At 50.6% G+C, this 21,655-nt stretch overlaps 2 protein-coding genes across 3 annotated transcripts; one reads left to right on the top strand and one right to left on the bottom strand.

Annotated features, from left to right (window-relative positions):
• The first annotated feature begins 794 nt into the window (after positions 1 to 794).
• SCNN1A (sodium channel epithelial 1 subunit alpha) lies at positions 795 to 8,583 on the top strand. Of its 2 annotated transcripts, none has more exons than XM_076347554.1 (13): positions 795 to 856; positions 1,529 to 1,899; positions 2,310 to 2,565; positions 3,445 to 3,632; positions 4,441 to 4,541; positions 5,235 to 5,398; positions 5,754 to 5,852; positions 6,023 to 6,140; positions 6,395 to 6,473; positions 6,793 to 6,850; positions 6,978 to 7,033; positions 7,590 to 7,665; positions 7,891 to 8,583. In XM_076347554.1, the coding sequence occupies exons 2-13, from the start codon at positions 1,553 to 1,555 to the stop codon at positions 8,197 to 8,199; spliced, it is 1,851 nt and encodes a 616-aa protein (XP_076203669.1). In that variant the 5' UTR covers positions 795 to 856; positions 1,529 to 1,552; the 3' UTR covers positions 8,200 to 8,583. The 2 variants fall into 2 exon arrangements, with proteins under 2 accessions (XP_076203669.1, XP_076203660.1); XM_076347545.1 differs by lacking the exon at positions 795 to 856 and adding an exon at positions 1,140 to 1,198.
• A 5,925-nt stretch (positions 8,584 to 14,508) lies between these two features.
• Positions 14,509 to 19,485, bottom strand: VAMP1 (vesicle associated membrane protein 1). The gene is made up of 5 exons (XM_076347887.1): positions 19,403 to 19,485; positions 18,480 to 18,609; positions 17,517 to 17,675; positions 17,217 to 17,268; positions 14,509 to 16,819 (listed from the first exon to the last, which is right to left on the bottom strand). Coding segments are annotated over exons 1-5 (360 nt in total). The 5' UTR covers positions 19,405 to 19,485; the 3' UTR covers positions 14,509 to 16,802.
• Positions 19,486 to 21,655: the final 2,170 nt, after the last annotated feature.

Below are 21,655 nucleotides of genomic sequence, written 5' to 3'. Positions count from 1 at the left end.
CAAACCACTGCTAACTCCAATGAGGATCGAAATTCAGTGACAGGTGACTCTGAACAAGGACTGATCTGAAGGAGGTACTCATAAAGGAAAGGAAGATGTGAAAACCTCAGACAGAGCTAGTTTAGGAGAAAATCATCTGGAGAAAGGATTGGGAAAGAGGTTCCACTCTTACAATGGCGGGGGGTGCTGGGGACTCCTGGTCACGTTTGGGTACGGGTGTTCATTTCTGTGGTTTGAGGAAACGCTGCAAGGCTTTGGGTAATGACGGGAGGCCTTAATTTCCCAGGCACAGATCAGTGAAACATGTTCCCACTCATGGTTGGGCCAGGTAGTTCTGGATACTAAAGATTTCTTTAATTAATGAACCAGCAAAGGCGATGCTACCTCATGCATATCACCCAGTCGCCACCAGCCTTCTCTGCCCCAGCCCCATCCCTCCTGCAAAATTCACCCAAAACTCTCCCCATCTACCTCGGCTTTGCCCTTGAAAAGCAAAATTTGGCCATCAAAGCCACGTTCGAGCCCTCACCGCCGGGGTGTGTGCACCCCATCCGTGTGCAGGGCGGGGTCCTGCCGCCCCCGGGAGGTGAGGGCCGGGACCCGGCCGGCCGGCGCTGCCCCCGGCTGCCCGCTGCCCTTGGGACAAGCGCTGCCAACTTTCTTTCTGCATCACCTCTGCTCGCTGGACGCCGCGTCCCCGCCGGGCGGGGGGTGGGAGGAGGAGGAGAAGGAGGGACAGGCTGTTCCGCAGCCGTACCTGGCCGGGGCAGGGCTCCCTTCGGGGAGGGCCGGGGGGGGTCTCGCTGCCCGCCGGGAGCGCGGCGGCCGGGCCTTGACCCCCGCCGGCACCGCCAAGGTCACCGCCCCGGCGCGTCCCCGGTCCCTCGGCCGCCTCTGCCCGGCCGCGGACACTTGAGAGTTTAAAGAGGCTTTTCTTCCCCGGGAGCGGCGCCCGGGGGGAAGGGGCAGGGGCAGGAGAAGGAGCAGGAGCAGGAAGGAGGGGCGGGCGGGGAGAGGCTGGCAGGGCAGGAGCCGGGCGGGGTGCTGGCTCGAACTGGAAAGGAACCGGTCCCAGCCCAGCCGGGGAGGCTGCGGGAGAGCCGGCAGCGCCGGGAGGCAGCGCTCAGGGAGAGCGCACCGGCCCCGGCCCCGGCCCCGGACCGAGCAGCCGCCGCCCGCCGTGGGCACGGCGCCTCGCGTCAGTCCCGCGGCCCCGGCGGGGCGGGCGGGAGGGGGCCGGGCCGGGGGCGCAGGTGTAGGGGGGCAGCGGGAGGGACGCGGGAGCTGTTTGGTGGGGGAGGATCTGCCCCCGTGTCACTTGTGGGAGGGGAGGACTGGGGGGGGGGGGGGGCGCGGGTGTGCATGGAGGGCTGGGGATCTGCAGCCTGGGATGGGGGTCAGGGAGGAGGGGGTGAAAGCACCAAGGTTTGGGGAAGACGGCGATGCAGAGCCAGGTTTTGCACCGGGCACGGCTTCCCAAAGCCATGGTCTTGCAGGGCTACCCCCTAATTCTGAGTTTGTGCTGTAGGCTGGGTCTGTGAAGACAGGGAAGATGCCAGAAGGGGAGAAAACAAGGCAATGTAAGCAAGAGGAGCAGCAGCAGAAAGAAGAGGAGCAGGAGGGTCTCATCGAATTCTACGGTTCCTACCAGGAGCTGTTCCAGTTCTTCTGCAGCAACACGACCATCCATGGGGCTATCCGCCTGGTGTGCTCCAAAAAGAATAAGATGAAGACAGCCTTCTGGTCCGTTCTCTTCTTTCTCACCTTCGGCTTAATGTACTGGCAGTTTGGGATCCTCTACAGGGAGTACTTCAGCTACCCTGTCAACCTCAACCTCAACCTCAACTCCGACAGGCTGACTTTCCCAGCCGTGACGCTGTGCACCCTCAATCCATACAGGTAAGAAATAGACTCCTAGGGCTGTCGACTGCCTTGACTTCTGCGGGTGTAGGATAAAAGCATGTACTCTTGTCCTCCTCATGGTCCTTGACTGTCCCCTTCTGTAGCAGTGCCGGTGGAAAGGACACTTTTCACAGGCCTTTGCTGCTGCAGGGCATTCACAGTAAGCCATGTTAGTTTAGGCAGTATGTTAGCAGGCTGCACTGTAAACTGCCACAGGGCAAAAGCAGATGCATTTACTTCTCTTCTACAAGGATGGAGGCCTCCAGCAAGGGGTTGAATTTGCAGCTGGTGGCAGGAATGTCCAGAATCACCCCAGCAAACTTTGCCGCATGTCTTATCTAAAGCTGTTTATGTGCATCCAGGCCTAAACCTGCAGGCTCCTCTCTCCCCCCCGCCCCCCCATATAGATACAGCGCCATCCGAAAGAAGCTGGATGAGCTGGACCAAATCACCCATCAGACACTGCTAGACCTTTATGACTACAACATGTCTCTGGCACGAAGTGACTGGTCTACGCTGTCCACGCGAAAGCGTAGCTCAAGGAGCCTGCTCCATCATGTCCAGCGCCATCCACTGCGAAGGCAGAAGCGGGATAACTTAGTCAACTTGCCAGAGAACAGTCCCTCAGTGGACAAGAACGACTGGAAAATTGGCTTTGTTTTGGTGAGATCCCTAGATATCCTGTGTCCTACGCACTCCGGTCTCTGCCTAGCTACTTCTGTCTTGTTAAACCCTTGGCCGTGCCCTTCCCTACATAGAAGTCTGATTAAGCTGCACTGGCTTTTGCTAATGACAGATAAAGGTAGAGCTGAATCCTTTGCCCAATGCAGTCCTGCTCCCCAAGTCCTGTCCCTGTCCATGGGGGCCCCAGAAGACTTGTCCACGTCAGCGCCCATCTTTTCCTAGGTAGGGCAGGGAAACCTTGTCCTTCCTGAAGGCTACATCAGCCTTGCAGTTGCCTTTGGAGAGCCATTTATTAACATCAGCTGCAATGTTGCCCAATAACAGCAAAGGGGAAAGTACTGGATGGCTGTGGGCCACGTGAAATGTGGTCATGGTCGCATTTGCTCCTAGGTAGCAGCTTCTTCGCCCTAGGGTATCTGTGTTTGCATTTAAAAAGACACTGAAAGACTGACACTAATCACTTGCCAGTTAACTGGAGTTCCCACAGTTTTTCTGGACATACCCTGAAGGAAGGGCTCCCCACACAAGAATTTAAAGCTTCTGGTTTTATACCACGGTAGAATTTATGTGCTGTAGATCACCCTGCACGCCTCACTGCGACTTGCTGCCTCCTGGGGTTTACTCAGCCATGCTCATTCACCTGGTGTTTCCCTTCCATGGAGGAGCTGCGCTGGTTTTGCTTTTCCCCATCCTGCTGATCGCCTTTCGGTCGAGCGCAGGAGCCCTGCAAAGCTCTTCCACTCCCTCAGCTTCATCTTCTGCCCATGCTGAGGGAGCACAGCTAATCCACAGCCACAGCCTTGCCTCCTGGACAAGACTTCCCTGACATGGCTGGTTTTCTCCTTCTCTTCTTAACAGTGCAGTGAAAACAACAAGGACTGTTTCCATCAGGCGTACTCTTCAGGGGTGGATGCCGTGCGGGAATGGTACAGCTTTCACTATATCAATATCCTGGCGCAGATGCCTGATGCGAAAGCCCTGGATGAGTCTGACTTTGAGAATTTCATCTATGCTTGCCGCTTCAATGAAGCAACATGTGACAAGGCGTAAGTGGTGGAAACATCCCACCAAGTCTTCCTGAAAACACCCCTAAAACGCCTGGGTCCAAGGGGAATCAAGAAACCCACATTAGAGAACCTCTTTCCCAAGGTGGGATCGTTCCTTGTTCAGTTCCCATTGTCTCGAATGATGTTTCTTGAGTCTTTCCTGTGGGTTGTGCTCACCAGGGTCACAGTTTCTGTGACCTGAAACTATGGACCTCAGGGGATGGTTTCTCCTTTTCCTGGGTTTCACACAAGTGAAATAGTTATCCTGGTACAAACCCCAAAGTGGGTACAGATGTACAGTGTAGAAGTCTCTTTATTCTACTCTCTACAGTGGTAAAGTGGGACATATCAGCCCACATACAGGAGGAGGAGAAGAGAGAGTTGTTACAAAAAGACAGTAAAAAAATATCCTACTTCTCTCCTGCCATTATTGGTCAAAAAGCCCCAAAGAGGTAGTGGAATGAAACCCATCAGCAAGGGAGGAAAAGGCATAGGAAGAGCTAAGAGTTTTGTCAATATTAGGAAGATAATACAGTAATTGCTAGTACTGCTAAAACCCATTTGGGCTCTCAGGAGTTAGCGGTATGAAAAACCTGGTGTAAAAACCTGTCCAGCTCCCAGGACATTTTTTACAGCACATTTTAATTGCTTTTCCCCGTTCGGGCGAGTTTACATAACAAATACTGCCCATCTGCTGTAAGCCCCTCTCCCTGCAGGTGGAAAACAAGAGTTGTTCCTTTCAGAAAGCACTTCCCCTTGGTCTCGCAGCCCTTCTCACCCCGTGTGAATGTTTCTGTTCCCCTCTCAGGAATTATACACACTTCCACCATCCCTTATATGGGAACTGCTATACCTTTAACGACAACAGCAGCAGCCTGTGGACATCCTCGCTGCCTGGGATCAATAACGGTGGGTGAGAGGCACTCTGGTGAGTAAGGAGAACAGCTCAGCTCTGTTTTCCCCAGGAGTTACAGGCATCCTGCTGTGCTTAACGCTGGTGGTGGCAGATTTCAGCCCTGCTCTGTCTTGCCCAAGCTCTGTTTTCACCCATGTGGAGATGGCTGTCTCATGGACATGGCTGTCCCTCGCTGCTGCCCCACTGAACTCTCTCTCTCCCATCAGTGCCTGATCCTTATGTTCGTTGCTCCCTCTGGACTTGTGGTGGCCCTTCCTGAAGTCCCCTGTTGAGCTGTAGTGCTGTGCTCCTGAGAGCCTGGTCTTCACCACCTCCTTCCCCATTTTCCTGTTTCCAGCAACTGACCTGTTTGTGTTCCCAACGCCCCTGAAACCTCTCTAGGCCCAATCTTCAGGCTTTTCTTCCATCCGGCTCCAAGTCTCTCCATGGAATCTCTCTCAATTCCCAGTTCTGCTTTTTCTAAGCCACAGTGAAGAAATCCAGTTTTCTCTGGCTTCTCCTGGAGCCTCCAGCTTTGTCTCTGGCCTCCCTCCAGCCACCCTCCATTGCTGCCCAGCTTTGGTGCAGCCCTGGTTGATGTTTCTCTTCCTTTCTCTCTTACGGACTCACTTCTAACCATTCTGCTCTCTCCCCTGTCCTGCACGATGACCAGCCATGACCTCCCTTGCTCTCTGACATTCCCTCAGGTCTCTCTCTGGTGGTGCGCACCGAACAGAACGATTTCATCCCTCTGTTGTCCACGGTGACAGGAGCTAGGGTCATGGTCCACGATCAGAATGAGCCAGCCTTCATGGATGATGGGGGTTTCAACGTGCGGCCGGGTATCGAGACCTCCATCAGCATGAGAAAGGTGAGGAAGGAGCAGGGGTAAGAGCTGTGTATGTGAGGTTATGGGGGAGGTTTAACTTGGTGGATAGATACAGATGGGTTGTCATGGACCCAGTGTGTGTTTAAGGGAGGGGATTAATCACATGGAGTGAAGGGAGGGGAAGAAGAGCAGCTTACTGGACTAAACTGGACTAAACAAGAAGCATTTGGCTGCAATTTATCAGTGAACAATGAAATGAAGGAAAGCAGGGGGAGCTGGCATCCCGAGGAAAGCATAAAGAGCAGAGACTGATGGACAAGCAGTGTGCGGCACGGAAGCGTAGAAAGAGAACAGCAAAGTGCCAGTCATTCTGTGTAATGACTGTTTGATATTCTAGGAGATGACTGTGCGTCTTGGGGGCAGTTACAGTGATTGCACAGAGGATGGCAGAGACGTGCCAGTGCAAAATCTGTACTCATCCCGCTACACTGAACAGGTAACTCATTATCACTGGTCCTGTGCCAGCTTGTTTCCCTACTTTCCTGAAATGCTTCAGTCCCCTGACAGCCATACTTGTCCGTGGGCTTTGTTAATAGTATGATGTGATACAGGCTGCAGTGGGTTTGGTTCCCTTGTTCAGCCTTTTCCACCTCATATGCCTCCCAGGTCTGCATTCGCTCCTGCTTTCAGCTCAACATGGTAGAGCGCTGTGGCTGTGCGTATTACTTCTATCCCTTACCTGCTGGAGCAGAGTACTGTGACTACACAAAGCACATAGCCTGGGGTAAGTGGACAGGAGGAATAGTAAAGCTCATGCCCACCTGAACCTGTTTGGTCCACCTCATGTCCCGGTACATCTCCTCATTGTCTGCAATGAGCTTCCTGCTGTGGGACATCCAAAAGACACTCTTGTCTTGGATGGTCAGTCCCTCTAAGTTTGTTGAAGGAAGCCTTCTCTGGATTCCCCTCACTGTCACACGTCGCCTTTTGTATACAGATACTGTGAGCTTACCTGGATTTACTTTCTCTGCTGCTCAGGCTACTGCTATTACAAACTCCTGGCTGAATTCAAAGCTGACGTGTTGGGCTGTTTCCACAAATGTCGGAAACCTTGCAAGTAAGTTTGATCGTCGGTCAGGTAGACTGGGAACTCTTTATTCCTAAAAGTGTTGGAAAGCATTCGCTGACCAGGGCAAAAGCTTGAGCCAATAGCTGAGCTGCAACCCGAAATGGTATTTCTCCCATCAGGAAGCCAAAATGGCTGAGGAACATCAATGTCGGCTTGGAGGTGAGCTCCCGAGGACTCTGCAGGAGCTCAGTGGGAAGTGGGCAGAACTTCAGCATGGGGGGGAGTTTCCAGGTGTGCCTGGGGATTGAGAGACCTGGCCGTGTGGCTCCTACAGCTTCAACAGCTAACACGGCCTCTTGTCTTCCAGAATGACGGAATACCAGCTGTCAGCTGGATACTCCCGCTGGCCTTCTGCTGTCTCAGAGGTAAGGAGAGGGTTTCCTGGCTCCCCAGCACCGCTCTGACCTCCCATGTAGTCCTTCCTCAACTGGTACTAAACCTACAAGAGGTGACTGTGATCATGTAACACAATTTATTGCACTTTCATTTCAGGACTGGGTTTTTTACATGCTTTCACAACAGAACAAATACAATATCACATCCAAGAGGTGAGAGCCCCTAAACAGAGGTTGCATCCAAACCAGAAACCATTCCAGTGGAGTGTGTGTGTCAGGGGGTCAGAGTTAAGATTAAATCACTGATGGGAAGAGATTAGGCATGGGACCCGTGGACAAGGCCAGTGGATTTGAGTTAGAGTAGAGATAAACTGAGACTTCAACAAGGACTGGGAATCCAAGTGAAAAGTCTGAAAAGGGTCAGCCACTAGTATGAAAATAGTGAGCCCCAGGCGGCTGCTGTGTGGTCTGGAGTCACGGTAAGGGCTAGTGGAAGAGTGGGAAGCAGAGCCACACAGGAGCTTGTACTTAGCCAACGTAGGATGCCACAAACATTGGGTTTCACAGTGCAGGCTCAGAAGTGCACTGTAAATACCAAAGATTGTATTTTGTGCAGAATGAGGGAACTGCGGAGATGGGGAAAAGCCTCTGGGTGGTATATGTGTGAGGAGGACAGGAGGCAGAAGGGGTCAGAGAAGACAATTAAGCTTGGTGAAGAAATGCAGGGATGGCAGATTTGGGGTTACTGAGCCCCATCTTTCATTTACAGGAATGGAGTTGCCAAAGTGAATATCTTTTTTGAGGAGTGGAACTACAAGACCAATGGGGAGTCTCCAGCCTTCACGGTACACACTTTACTGCCATGTCCTCCCTAGCCACCCATTCCCCCACGATGTCCCTCCATATTGGCAGCTGTTTGTTCCCACAGCATTGCTGGCTATTGAGTCTCTTTTCCTGTGGCAGGGCGGGAGGAACCCCCCAGCACCATGGGGGCACTGCTAGGGGGAGCAGGCAGGGAGGCAAAAGGCTTGAACAAGGGCTGTCCTCACTGCCCTTTCTGTCTCTTGCAGGTAGTGACTCTGCTGTCCCAGCTTGGGAACCAGTGGAGTCTCTGGTTTGGATCCTCTGTCCTGTCTGTGATGGAGCTTGCAGAGCTGATTCTGGATTTCATTGCCATCACCTTTATCTTGGCCTTACGCTGGTTCCATTCCCGGCAGCAGCCCTCTCCACCGGGACCCCCTCCAAACAGTCACGATAACACTGCTTTCCAAGACGAGGCACCAGGTCTCAGTGCACCACACCGCTTCACTGTTGAGGCTGTAGTGACCATGCTGCCATCTTACAACAGCCTGGAACCACGTGAGGTGGGACACGAGTGAAGCAGTGGCTTATTCCACAGTTTGGATGGGTGGCAATTGGAGCAAAGGCTGCACACTTTCTCTGTGGGACCTGCATTTCCTTCTTTCTGGGGTGCTCTACCTGGACCATAGCAGAAGACTGCACTGTGGTTGGCCTGGGTCCATTCCTTTCACTACTCTAGGTGAATCCTTCGGTCTCATAAAATACTATTGCTCTGGGGGTCACCAGGGATGAGAGTTGATCTAGTGTATATATGGGGGAGATGTCCACTTAGTTTCCTTACACTCCTTGCATGTGCACACTTACACGTGCATGCATGGTGCATGCATGCTTTCTTTTCCCTGCAACAAGGATGCTGCCACAGTTCTGGTCTGTCGTTAATTAAAGAGGTTTGGCAGGCGTGACTGGCCTCCTCTGTGGTATGACAAGGGACAGGAATGGAGTCTCAGCTGGGGTACAAGTCTCTCAACACGCTGAGCTTTGTTAAGCTTTCCCTAATGTTGGAAACTGGTTGCTGTTTCCTAGTTCTTAATGTCCAGCTCTGATCCCAATGCATAATCTATATTACACACAATATTCTGGAGAGGTGGTCGATGCTTGCTGTCACTCTCAGGTCAGGACAAAACACCCCTGGCAGAATAAGGTCTCCCTTTTTAAGCTGCCTGTGTGGCACTGGTAGATCTTAGCTGTATAGCAGTCTCCTTCCTTGTGATATACCATACACATGTATATTCAGCCATTTGACCATTTGCCAGAGCGTTCAGGATAAATTGATCTCTACATAGGAGCTATGGAAACAAAGTGGCTATGCATACCCTCAAAAACATCCCAAACGGTATCTCTGCTGCCATGAGATCCCGCAAAAGAGGTTCAGAATAGCGCAGGTCACGCAGTGCCTGCTCTGCTCCACTCACCCCTTCTCTGGTTCACTCACAGAGGCTCTGCTGAGGACTGCGAAGCACAGAAGTGCTGCAGGCTTTAATCTAAGATACTTCCAGGGAAAGCTTTAGCCTATTGGAATGGGCCACATAGGCAATCAAGGCCAGGACAAAGATGGTCCTCTTCCCAGGAACTAATTTGGGGTTCTTCACATAAGACCACACATCTTATTTCTTGCAGTAAGCTTGCCATACTATGGCAAATATAGTACAAATACTCAGACTTCTGCTGCAATAGTGTTTACACAGCACTTTATGTGGTATCAAGAGAGCAAGGGTGATGTCCTTAACAAACAGGATTATCCACTTGACTGACACAAACACAGATACCAGAATTTAAGCATATAGTTTAGGCAAAGACCTGTGGTACCATGTACCCAATCACATTGCAAACAGACTCTTCTGAATTTAAAAACTAGTTAATCATAACAAAAGAAAAACTTCAGATATTTTAAAAATTAAGGTAGATGCACTGCCCTTGGGAAGCTGGAGGATTTTACTGCAGCATATAAACTGTTGCCTAATTCTTCCCTTTGAGATGTTAAACATATGCTTGTCATACTGCTCTTGCCTTGATTACCTAAATGCACTTTTCACTTCCCAGCACAGTGATTTTCTTTCTCCTCACAGACATGAACACTATATTCTTTTATTACACAAATATTCATGGTTTTTCAAACTTTATCCCAGTGCTCAGCTGATGCCCCTTGTTTGAAAGAGGAGGTGATATCTCTCTGCTGGGAATAGAAGCGAGCAATTCAGGGGATATCCTTCAGCAAGGGGGGCAGCCCGGCAGGAGGGAGAGCCCTACAACCACGGGCACGTAGAGGTGTGGGAACATGTATCCCCCCCGGGAGGCCCCCACTGGAAAAAATCAGGACTTCTACAGACATAAAAAAAAAAATCCACTTTCTGTGTTTATGGGAGATTTTTTAAATGAAGTAAAAACCTGACACTGGACACATAAAGCTGTTTGCTTCACAAAACCACCTCCAAGTCAAGAAAGGAGAAGGAGCAGATGCAACATTTGAAACAGTCTCTGTATATCATACACGTACGATGATTCATACATTGAGCATGATCTTTCCGGAATATCCGAAGACACGATTCTTCACATCACGCAGTACCTTGTGATAACCATAAAATTGATGTGACCCACTGCATCATGCATAGTTAAGTGGGTAATTAAAGGAAGATTAATCAGAGACATAACTACTTGAAACATTAAATTCTCTTCAACGCCATAAAGAAATATAGCTGTAGAAGAAGGTGATTCCCTAGGGGATGCTTGCACCATATCATCTCTCTCTTCTGTAAAAGTGTTAAAATGCAAAAAAATGGGCTTTGACTGATGAAGTCAAAGTAATGGCCCCATTCTGGGTAGCTGTAAATCCAGAGTTAAAAGCCTGTAGAAACATGAAGCTGTTATACAAGCTGGTAAATAGGCTAGCCCTCCCTGTCCTGAGGATCAGTGCAAAAATTGCCATCTTGGGAGAAATCAGGTGATCCTCCCAGGAACATCCCTACACTTCTTGTAGGCTGACAATACCACAAAATATCAGCTCAACAGATGTATAGTGAGCTCGGTCTGGCTGAAAACAAGAGGTGAGTCCAGCGGTGCCAGAGTGAGAGTGCAGAAAATGGAGTGTTTCACCATGAATGTGAAATGCTACAGAAAAGGGGAGAAAGCATGCATTTAGAGGAATTTGTTGGTCAGCAAAAGGCAAATTAAAGGTCTGAGCTGAGGTGAATTTGTAAAAGAGGAGAAAGTTGAGTGGATGTAAATGCTCAGTAGTCATAGGTATGTTAGAAGCATAGCACAGTTATTTGGAGGACATGGGAAACATGCAAGGAGCAACTGTAGGTCATAGGACACTGACAAAAAACAAGTTGTGTCTTTTTGGACTGGGAGCATCTGTCATGCAGGGGGAGGCAGAGAAGTAGGAATGCAAGTGCTTGAAGGGGGAAGGGAAGTGCAGGAGAAGAAAGATCCTTTTGTGGGTAAGTTGGAGTATTAGAGTGGTTTGTTTGCAGGAGTAAGCAGCACAGAAGTGGGTAGTTCCACCTGCTTAAGGAGAAGAATGAGGATGAGAAAAAGGAAGGTTTATACAACGGGGAAATTACAGAGAAAAAAAAGAGGGATGAGTGTTTAGGAGCTTAAAAACAATAGCAGAGGATTTGTGGAACTCTTTGGTGCTGCTGAAATACAAGGAAAGAGAGGTGAGCTCTTTTGGGATGTGGAACAACCCACAGAGACAGGGTATAAAGGGTGTCTGTGGGACCATGGTGGCAGACATTTGCAAGTCGATTGAGGGCTAAGCATTTGGAAGTCATGTACTAGCAGAGAAAAGGGATACAGACAGTCTGGGAAATGTACAGACACTGACATTTCTGAAGGTTCCAACTGTGAGATCAGATGAATTTGGAGGATCTAAGAACCCCTGAGAAAGGTTAAAGTGTAGTGAGACTGGGGAAATGGAAAGAAGTACTGGAAGAAAGGGAAGAATGGGCCAGCCCCTCCAGGAAGGACGAAAACTAAGCACAGGATGGTTGAGAAAGCAGGGAACACAAGGACAGAGAGCCGTGGGCAGGCATACCCTGCTATCTGCTGAAAACTTGTTCCTTAAAAGTGTGACAGTCACAATTTGACAGATACCGAAACTATTTTTTCCCATAAGAATTAAGGTAACAGAGGACATGCATGGAAGTACAACACAAGTGTGTCTAGAGAAGCTAGAAAATGAGAAAACCACCGCTTCAGAAAATAAACAATACATTTAGAACTAAACTCTGCTTGCTGGAGTACTTGGAGAAGCTGGACAGATAGGTGCAAGGTTTGTCTGCACAGACTGAGGTCAAACCTAGAAAGAATTTGAGGAAAGGGTTACCAGGCTCTTGGGACAGGTTCAACAAAATCTAAGGGGTGGAGATGTGCTACATCAAGAAATGAAAAGGGCAGCAGTGCTGTTGATGAAAGGACAGAGGGGAACCACAGAGATCAGGAATACACCAGAGGGATGGCTGTGTTCGGTCTTGCAGTTCTTTATACTTACCAATGTGCAGTATTTAAAGGGGTCTTGTGAGCACAAAAGAGGAAAGCACCTTCAGCTTCCAAGTACATACTTAAAGGCAATGAACTAAAAAAAGCTTAGTATCTAGAGATTATAGCAAATTTATTTAAAAAATAGTACAAGGGCTTTTGGTAAAGAAGCCTGGCAGGAGAGAACATGAAAAGAGTCATTTTGGCCTCTGCAAGAATCATTTAGTGGGTCTATGCACTGAAGGAAAGGATGTTATGGGACTGTTCATATCAGAAACCTGGGGAGCAAATAAGGGTGTTCCGAATAACTCTTATCTCTGGCAAAAAATAGGTCAAAGATTATCAGAAGTATGGAGGCTGAAGTGCAACTTTATTTTGGCCTGTAAACAGGGGAAGTTTTGTGAAGGGACCCAGTTACTTCTTCCAAGAGGAAGCATTGTAGGTAACCTGGAATAAACACTGGGCTGAACTCATGTGTCCAAAAGACACAGCTGAGCTGCCTATTTTGTAAAACCTATATCCCTCTCTGTTACATCTCTCAGAGAGTAATTATTTGCTCAGAGGTCAGAACAAAGATAAAACCTCTGTACTTCTCCATTATTGCCTCTCTTCACCAAGTTAAGGCTTCCAACCCCAGTGGATACGTCAAGAGCAGGGACCTCTGTCACTTCACAGGGAAGCTAGGTCCATTAAACAAGTGCTGATGCTGCATTCCTACTCTGAAGGAAAATCTTTTGTCTTCCCCAGCATCATTCAGTTACTCTCCAGCTGAGACAAGAAAACAAACACCCCAAAGATGAAAGCATGCAGCCTACTTTGATCAGTGCATTGAAACCTCAGGAAAGGCCAGAGCAAGGTGTAGGGCATCTAGAAAGATGAAGGGTTAAGACATATCCATTTAAGAGCATTATAGTTGAGGCTTTTCCTCCACCAAATCTGAAGGTGTCAGGATGAAGCAGTTGATATGGGAGCTGCATGTTTAAATGCAGAGCTTGAATTTCTAATTAGACATATGAAGAACTACTCTGCCAAAGCCTCGGCCTTGCTTTTAGTGCACATTTAAAGCCATGTTTCATGCAGGATAAGACTCTGCAGGAGCAGCAGTGCTGATGCTTTAAAGGATAGCACCTCAGAAGGCGAGTTCCCAGCAGAGCATGGTACACCTACCTTTTCTTTTCCCATGCAACTCCTTTTGCAAGCTTGCAGATGACTCAAGTTGGGCACAACTCTGGGGCAGCTTTCAGCAGCATGTTCAGCCCCAGCTCTGTGCTCCAGAGCAGCTGGCCAGCTTTGGAGAGTGAGCGCTCAAGTCCCTAGGTTTGGCTAGGGACTTAAGACACTATGTAGTCAACGGTCTGGAAACACATCTGTTCCAAGAAAAAGTTTTTCCTACACCCCTACCTGAGCAAGGCTGAGAACTAACAGGACAACACACAACTTGGCAGGAATTGTAGCATGACTAGCTCATTCAGGTTGTGCAGGCCTGTTCTGTGCTGAAGTTTAGACTGTACATGCTGCTTTAATCCACCAGCCAGTCCAGACACCCTCCTTTCCCTGGAAGACTTTCATCTTTGAAAGAATTAGCCTAGCTGTACTGCTCCAAAATTCACCATTGACCATACATTGTTCTGGTATGATTTTGGTGATGTTTAAGACTGGACAAAGATTGGTCATAAGGGAACCACAAGCCACAGGGAGTACTGTTGTACAACCTGAAGTTTGTAACAGTGGGAGAGATATAAGGGCACAAGTACCTCATTTTAAAATAAGTCCGCACTGGACAAAGCTCCATCATTGCTTTTTAATGAGTTTCAAGTGTACGGTGAAGCAAAACAAGGGGGCGCTTACCTTTATTCCAGCCATGCTCCAAGATAGATACACTGTGAACAGCATCCTACTCTTGGGGGTCATTTGGATCATGAACACATGTCCCAACACCAATGGAGAATTGTTTTCTGGGTTTAAGGACCTGAGGATAGGTTATTGAAACCCAAAGGCAGCACAGCCCAAAGAACTAGAGCTACCAGCAACACACCCTCCCATTCAGGGGACTACCTCCCTACGCACTACACAGTGGCTGGACATTTGGTGGATAAAAGTAGAGTTGGATTGGGCAGCCTCTTCCCCCAGAGCTGCTGGTCCATACATCTTGTTACAGACTTACCACATAGTCAGTCCAGCACATGGTTCCTGTACAACTGGAACTACCATCATTGCAATGGAAGACCACCCACCGCTTTGAGGACCAGAACTTCAGGTGTGTGTATGGAAGTGACAAAAAACCCCAGATGTTCCAAAAATAGTTTGGTATCCAACCCCTCCCCACCCACTGACAGACCAGACAGACTCAGTAAGGTGGTGAATTGTGTTTCTTAGAGACCATTTAAAGTACATGAGCTGATTACTATAACATGCCAGAGGAGGTTACAGCTGTGTTTATAGAGGAAGGAAATAAACTGCACGTGCATGAGTGGCTGTAATGCTGTGGACAGCAGAGTCCCTTGCTTTTACTCAAAGGGCCTTGGTGATTTTTTTTTGCCCATGCATAGAGACACAAAGGAGGGGAAAGGGAGCAGAAGAGGCAACATACAACATCTAAGAGAAAGAAATGGAAGAGACAGCCTAGGGGGGACCTCAGCCCCCAGAGGAACAGGAGGAATGGGGCACCAAAAGCTTGTTTAGAAGAGTTCAAGAGAATTGCTGGTCTGGGGGCCTCAAGCTTGTATGCCCACCCCCTAAAATGACAGCAGTAAGTAGTACAAGCAGGCCCTGGCTCCTCTTCAGTAGATGCACTTCTGACCGTCCATCACATCTCAGTTCCACAGGGAATTAGGGAAGTGCTCAGGGGACGAGGGCTGCTTCACTCCAGATCTTCATCTCTGCCCTCACCCAAGGTGGAGAGGGATGGAATTGCAGGGAGATGAACTCAGCGCAAATGAAATGCTGGGGCATGGAAGTGAGCATGCAAAACCTAGCCCCTTCCCAGATGCTCTGTGAGGAGGAAAGGGGCTTCCCCCCCAGCACACCCAATGAAAGAAAAAACATCTGCTCCTCCCATCTTTTGTACTTCACTCCCATCTGGGAACTCCAGTGATGGTCTCCCCTACCTCCTGGCATCATCTTAAGCCTAGACAGATCCCAGTGTATTCTAGAACCGAGGTAGAGCTTCCTAAATTAAAGGAGTGCCCTCTTTCCAGTCTAGATTACAGGCTACAGCTCAGCTTGTAAAAAAAGACAAGATGCACATTCCTCAGAAGACTCTGCAGAAACTGAGGAACAGGGCAGCTCATTTAACCCCAGGTTTGACAACACATTCGAGCAATTCAGGGCTTTTGTTATTTTTGAAGGAGAAGAACAAGGAGATCGCTTACAGAAAGCCACAGCATTCCATGCTGCAAGTTTACTTCCAGCAGAGACCATCTTGGATCTAAATTCAAGAGAACCCATAGCAAGTAGGAGGATTTCAGTTTGATAGGCAAGATCTCTAGAGATCTAAGCTGCCAAACTGGGACATCTGATGTCACTTTGCAATACCCATGCCCAGAGCAGCATTTCCCTTTGAATCCCTAGCTAACCATTCTGATTATTTTCTAACTCCTGCTGAAAGTTAGGGCTTTGTGGTAGCAGAAACAGAACAGGTATTCATAATCAGAAAGCTGTGTGGTTCATTCAGTCTCATCTGGAATACCTCCAGTCTCCTCCACATCCATCTGCAATATAGTGGACTTCCTTTGACATTCAACTCAGTAACACAAAAGCAAAACACCCATTCCCACTCCCACTCTGCCACTACCCCAAAGTCTTCCGGAAAGCTACAAGATAGTAGAAAGCCACAGGGTCCTGGCTTGTGTCTGCATAGATGAAAGGAATATTTGACACCCCCCACCAGACTCCTCACTGTTGTTCTTTCGTTCCTTCTGGCAGGAGATTTTACTCCTACACACACCTTTTAGATAGTAACAAAACTACTTTCACTTAACTGTGTTTAGTCTGTTGCACTTGACTGAGGTAATCATGTAGGCTCTCCTTTATAACTGAAATGGCCATGTTCAGACAGCAAGTCATCTGAAAATAAGGACAGGCAAATAAAATCGTTTCTTTAAATGCTCATCTCTCCATGGCTAGAGAAATCTAGATGACTACATCTAGCTCAGTCAGATGGCTCACAGTCACTGACCAACACCACAAACTAGCCTTTATTTCAGAAGCTCAATGAAAAGCTTAAGTCATGCTGCCACTCTTTTTAGGCAGAACACTAAAGAATCTCACACGCTGAAGTCCTTCATCCCCAAAGGCACTGCATTAAGGCATTCTTATTTTGCTAGAGTCCACACAGGCACTATTTGACAAGCTTACACCCAAAAATAAACCACAAAAATTCCCTGCAGAAGAGCAGGAGCAATAGCTACCCACTCCTCCTCTACTTCCCTTTCCTCTAAACTCAGAGGACCCTCCCTAAAGCTGCAGCAGCTGTTGAAGAGTCTAACCATGTTCAGTAGAGCGCTTCAGAGTCCTATACAGAAGACAAATTAAAACCAATAAAGAAATCAATGAAGAAGCTAGGTGGAAAGGAAGGGAAGGAAAGATTCAGGGGCAAGAAGAGACAGGCAAGGGGACAGTAGGTTGCAGACTGAAGGAGATACATTCAAGTAAAAAAGTAGACTGGAGACAAAGCAATAGGAAAAAAAGGAAAGAACAAAAGGGCAAGTTACACCAAAGGTCCCCCAGAGACCTCCAAATCCCCCACTAGGGAAAGGGGACTTGCCAACCCACCCACTCCAGGGTAAATGCCCCTCATACTTACAGGTTTACCTGACCTGGCAGACAGAATTTCCCATTTCTACAATGATGGCCACCCCCAATTCCTTCGTTAACATGTAAAGCATACCATTTCCACAATACATGTGGGAGTTCCAGCACCACCACCTCCCTTCCCCAAGGACTGAAGTTAACACTTATGCAACCAAGACCCTCCAGATCTCAAACCAAAAAGGAAGAGTTTAAAGTACTCTAGAGTTGGTGCTTCTTCACCTTTGATCCTGGGCTTTTCGGTACTTACTTACAATCACCACCACCACAATGGCACAAATCACTCCCATCATGATCATCATCTGGAGAGAGAGATTGTCAGAGAGTAATACTCAGAACAGATCGACAAGTTCACATCTTCCCTGACAGCCAGGGAACATAAGCCAGACCCTGAAGGTAGGACAACCAAGGCCTCAAAGTCTTTCCACAGTGAAAGAATCCTAAGCATGTGAAATAGCTATTAAGCCCCAACTATCCTCTCAAAGCCCCGCAGCAGACGACTAGCCCAATTTCCTTCTAATGAAGGAGATCACGGCACTAGGAAACTCACCTTGCAGTTCTTCCACCAGTACTTCCTTTTGAGTTTTGCTGCGCTACTTTCAAATTGTGAGGCACCAGCCTGAAGTGCATCTGCCCGGTCATCTAGCTCTGACAGTTTCTGGTCTCGTTCCAGCACCTTGTCTACATTTACACGCATTATATCAACCACCTGCAGAAGGAAGAATAGTAGCAGCAGTTGTATTGGTAGAGAGAGTTGAAAAAGCAAGAGCAGTAACTTGGCCAATAACTAACACTAAGATACTAACAAGTGAAAGCCCTAAACAAAGAAGGATATGACACAGCTTCCAAATCGCTGCCTACTTTGAAGTGGGGGAAAAAATTCTAGACCCCCTCTTAAAGTATCAGTTCAAGTACACTTAAACCAGATCCTCAGCCCAACATTCTCGCCTGTTTTTAAAAGCTCTCAAATCCAGCAAGCCTAAGCCACCCCCCTCATGAGAGTAATCATATGCTCGCTCCCCGGTAACTGCAAAGATAACTTAGAGCTACATGTTGCTGCCCCAGTGAGGCATAAAGGCGTTACTGCACGTCAGCAGCCACGCTACAGACACTGACCCTGGAAAGTCAGGCAAGGTTCCCCACACATCACACATTGAGCCTGCACACAGACTGTTCCCTTGAAGCAGCAGGCAGGGATTAAGAGCTGTTCGGGATGCTGCATAGCTTTATTACCATAACAGATGCACGATACAAGGCACCAAAAATCTAACAGAAGTCATACCTGGAATTAAGCAGCTTTTAAACATAAAAAAATTTCATCTCTCCTCCAACCTCTTTATAGGTCCACCGTCATACTTTGGGTATTGAGCATTAACGCATTTCTGGTATTAGCATGACAAGAGCATCCACCCCCTCAGCAACAGACGCTTGTCAAGAACATCGCTGCTGCAGAGCAGCGGGAGAAGAGTCCAGGCAGCCTACGGAAGCCAGCACAGTTGGCAGAGCTACTAACCTCCTCCACTTGGGCCTGCGTCTGCTGCAGCCGACGGTTACTGCTCAAATTGGAGAGGGACCCGGGGGGGCCCCCGCCAGGGGCTCCCCCTTCTGGGGCCCCGGGAGCAGGTTGCTGAGCTGGGTCAGACCTAGGGAAACACACATACGGGCAAAGAGAAAACCCAGTCGGCCACTCAAGAGAGAGGACACCCCCCCAAAATCCACCTGAACCCCAGTGCCCCTGGCTGGGGCAGTGTCAGCAGCAGCCCCGAGGGCCCGCGCCCTCCCTGGACCCCCCCCGGACCGGGAGCGGGCGAGCCCAGAGCAAGGACAGGCCCAGGAGGGCAGCGGGGAGGGCCAGCCCCGGGGCGGGGGGGGGGGCTTGCGGGTGCAGCCGTGCCCGGCGCTGCGGCCTCCCGGGAGCCGGGGAGGGGGGTGACAGCCGCGTGGCCGCACGGAGGTGACCGGGAAGCGGCCCGCAGCGTGCCGCAAGCGCCGGGAGGAGGGAGGGGGACGGGGCCACACCGACGGGGAGGCGGCGCGGGTACGCCCCGGAGGGGGAGGACGGCCGGCAGCCCCCGGGCGGCTGGGCGCAGCGGTGGCCGCCGGCCAGGCTGGCGCCGGCTGGGAGGGGGCGCGGCGGCCCGGGGCCCCGCGCACCATCGGTGGTACACGGCCCAGGCACGCACACCCATCATCCCCCCCCCCCCCCCCCCCTCCACGCAGCGGGCCCTCGGCGGGCGCCGGGCAGAGAAGCGGGACCGCCCGGGGCGCGGTGGGGGCAGCCCTGCCTGCGGCTGCTGCAATGCGCCACTCGGCGCCGCCGGGCAGGACGCGGGCTCCGCGCGGGCCCGTTCCCTCCCTCCCGCTCCACCCACCCATCCCCCACACACGCCGCGCCGCGCCCGCCGCAGCCCGCCCACGGTCGGGCGGATCACTCACATCGCCAAACCGGAGCAGGACCCCCGGGCACGCCGCTGCAGTCAGCTCCGCACCGGCACCCTCTCGGCTGCGCGCCGGCACGGCCGCCGCGCCCCCGAATTATAGGAGACGGGGCCCCGCCCTTAGAGCCAACAGCCAATCAGAAGTGGATGCAGGCAGAACTCGCCGCGAGCAGCAAATCAGCACCGCACTTGGGTTTCTCCGCAGCCAATCAGCACTCCTCGGCCCTGCCGGAGCGAGGCGCCCTGTGAAGAAGGGGATGTAGCCGAGCCCCGCCCCCTCCCTCGCTCCGGACTTCCGAGGGGACAAGCCCCGCCCTGCTGTGGCTCGCCCTTGGGGCCGCCCAATGGGAGCAGAGCCCGCCCCCCCCCCCCCCGCACAGCATGCGCGAGCCGCGCGGCGCCCCGCCCCTGCGGAGGGCCCGGTGAGTAGCGGGGCGCGTCCCTCCGGGCCCGGGGCCGCCACGGCTTCGCCCTGCGGCCCCTCTCCCGGTCCCGAAAGGGCCTGGGCGGCCGCCGGGCCCCTCCCGCGGCCTGGCGCTGGACCCGCTGTCCCCGCCGGCCCCGAGCGAGGCCCTGCCGCCGCGTTCCGTTTGGGTCCCGCAGGGCCCCAGCACGGTTACCTGCCCCGTCGTTTTCCCCTTCGAGCCCAGCCGGTGCCGTTACAGGCGGGGGCTGCGGAGCGCCTCCATAACTCCCACCTCCGCAGCGTGTTTGTTGGCTCTGGCTAAGGCGCTGTCCCTGCAGTTAAGGTACGGCGCTGCTGGCCCGCTCCCACCACACGGCACGGCGTAAAAGGGAACCTGAACGAGTCCCTGAAGCGGCTGCGTTCCAGCCTCCGCTGCCTGCTGGGGGAAATTAGGCTCCAGCAGCAGCCCCGAGAACAGCTACATGTTTGGGTTTTTTCCCCTCTAAAGATTTTGAGAAGCCTGCTGGATCAGAAGGAAGGACTCCAATTCGGGACAAAAAGGGAGACAGGAACGCGCTGGAGCAAGAAGTCCCTCCGTACACCATTCGGGGTGGTGAGTAGGGTGCAAGCGACTGGTTCACACCTACGCTGAACTTCAGTTTCCTTTCATAAGGTGATGCAGGCCATTAATAAGAGTTTTTAGTGTCAGATCTGATAGATTAGTAGATACACAAGATAGAGGCGTTCCGAATTACAGCCTGGGAGCCAAAAGGCCGTGGCTACAAGGAAGGTGAAGACTTAATACGGGTTGTGACTAGAGCCAGATGTTTGCAGACAGGACTATTGGGGGTTAAGGAGCAACCTAGCACTAGCATCAGTGGAACTGAAGGTTTTTAAGCTGTGCCTTCAGACAAGCTGTGAGGGGACAAGTCTCGGAAGAAGCTTCCGTAGCTTGGCGACCTTCCCGCCGCAGTTTGAGGACTGATCCAATACCATTGCAATAGCAGAAGATGGAGCTTGTGGCCCACGGGGCCCTTGCCAAGCTGGTGCTTAGGGACCAAGAGCTGACAAAGGGTACAAGATGCTTTTCTCCGACACTCTTCCAGTGTCTGACATCTTTCAGCCAAGGATTTGCTACACCTGTGGTTTACGTATGTAATAACCCCCAACTGTTCTCCTCCAGGTGCGTGCTCAGTCTCCACTTGAATCTGTGCATGTTCCCTGAACCCACACCACCTTTTAGCAAGAGGCCCGCAGGTCTGCCACCCTGCCCCTGAGAACATGGACTTCAGCTGCCTGAATGGAGACTTTGGCTTCACCTTTCTGAGGCTTAGGCCTAAAGAAAGTTCTTTTCGTTCCCTGCCGCTTCCAACCAAGTGCTTTTAAAGACAGCGTGGCATTGCTCTGTAAGAGGATACATAAAGTCAGCCAAATTAACAACTAAGGGAGAAGAGATAGGCAGATGCCTGCTCATTGTACAGAATTTTCTGAAGTATGTAATGGTCTTTGTGATGCTGGACTAGAGGGATGCCAGCTTTGACTCACCATAACTTCTCCTCTAAAGGAACCAATAACAGTCACGGAAAACTAGAAGCTAGAGTTTTTTAGAACAGTGAAGTGACTGAATTACTTTTGCAAAGCCTGACTAAATTATAAACGAAAGGCCGCTTGGTCAGTAAGCGTCGTTAGTATGGGGTTAAGTCATCATCAATGTGAAACAGAGATAAATCCTGTTCCAAAGACAGGTTTTGATGCATTTCAACTAACATTTGGATCGTTCACGCTTAAGAGTAATCACAGATAAATGGAGGGCAAGGGGGCAAACAGCAAGAGGTATTGGCAGGC

Source organism: Aptenodytes patagonicus, chromosome 1, assembly GCF_965638725.1.
Source record: "Aptenodytes patagonicus chromosome 1, bAptPat1.pri.cur, whole genome shotgun sequence".
NCBI classification, from domain to species: Eukaryota; Metazoa; Chordata; class Aves; order Sphenisciformes; family Spheniscidae; genus Aptenodytes; species Aptenodytes patagonicus.
This window is presented reverse-complemented; position numbering and strand designations above follow the sequence as displayed.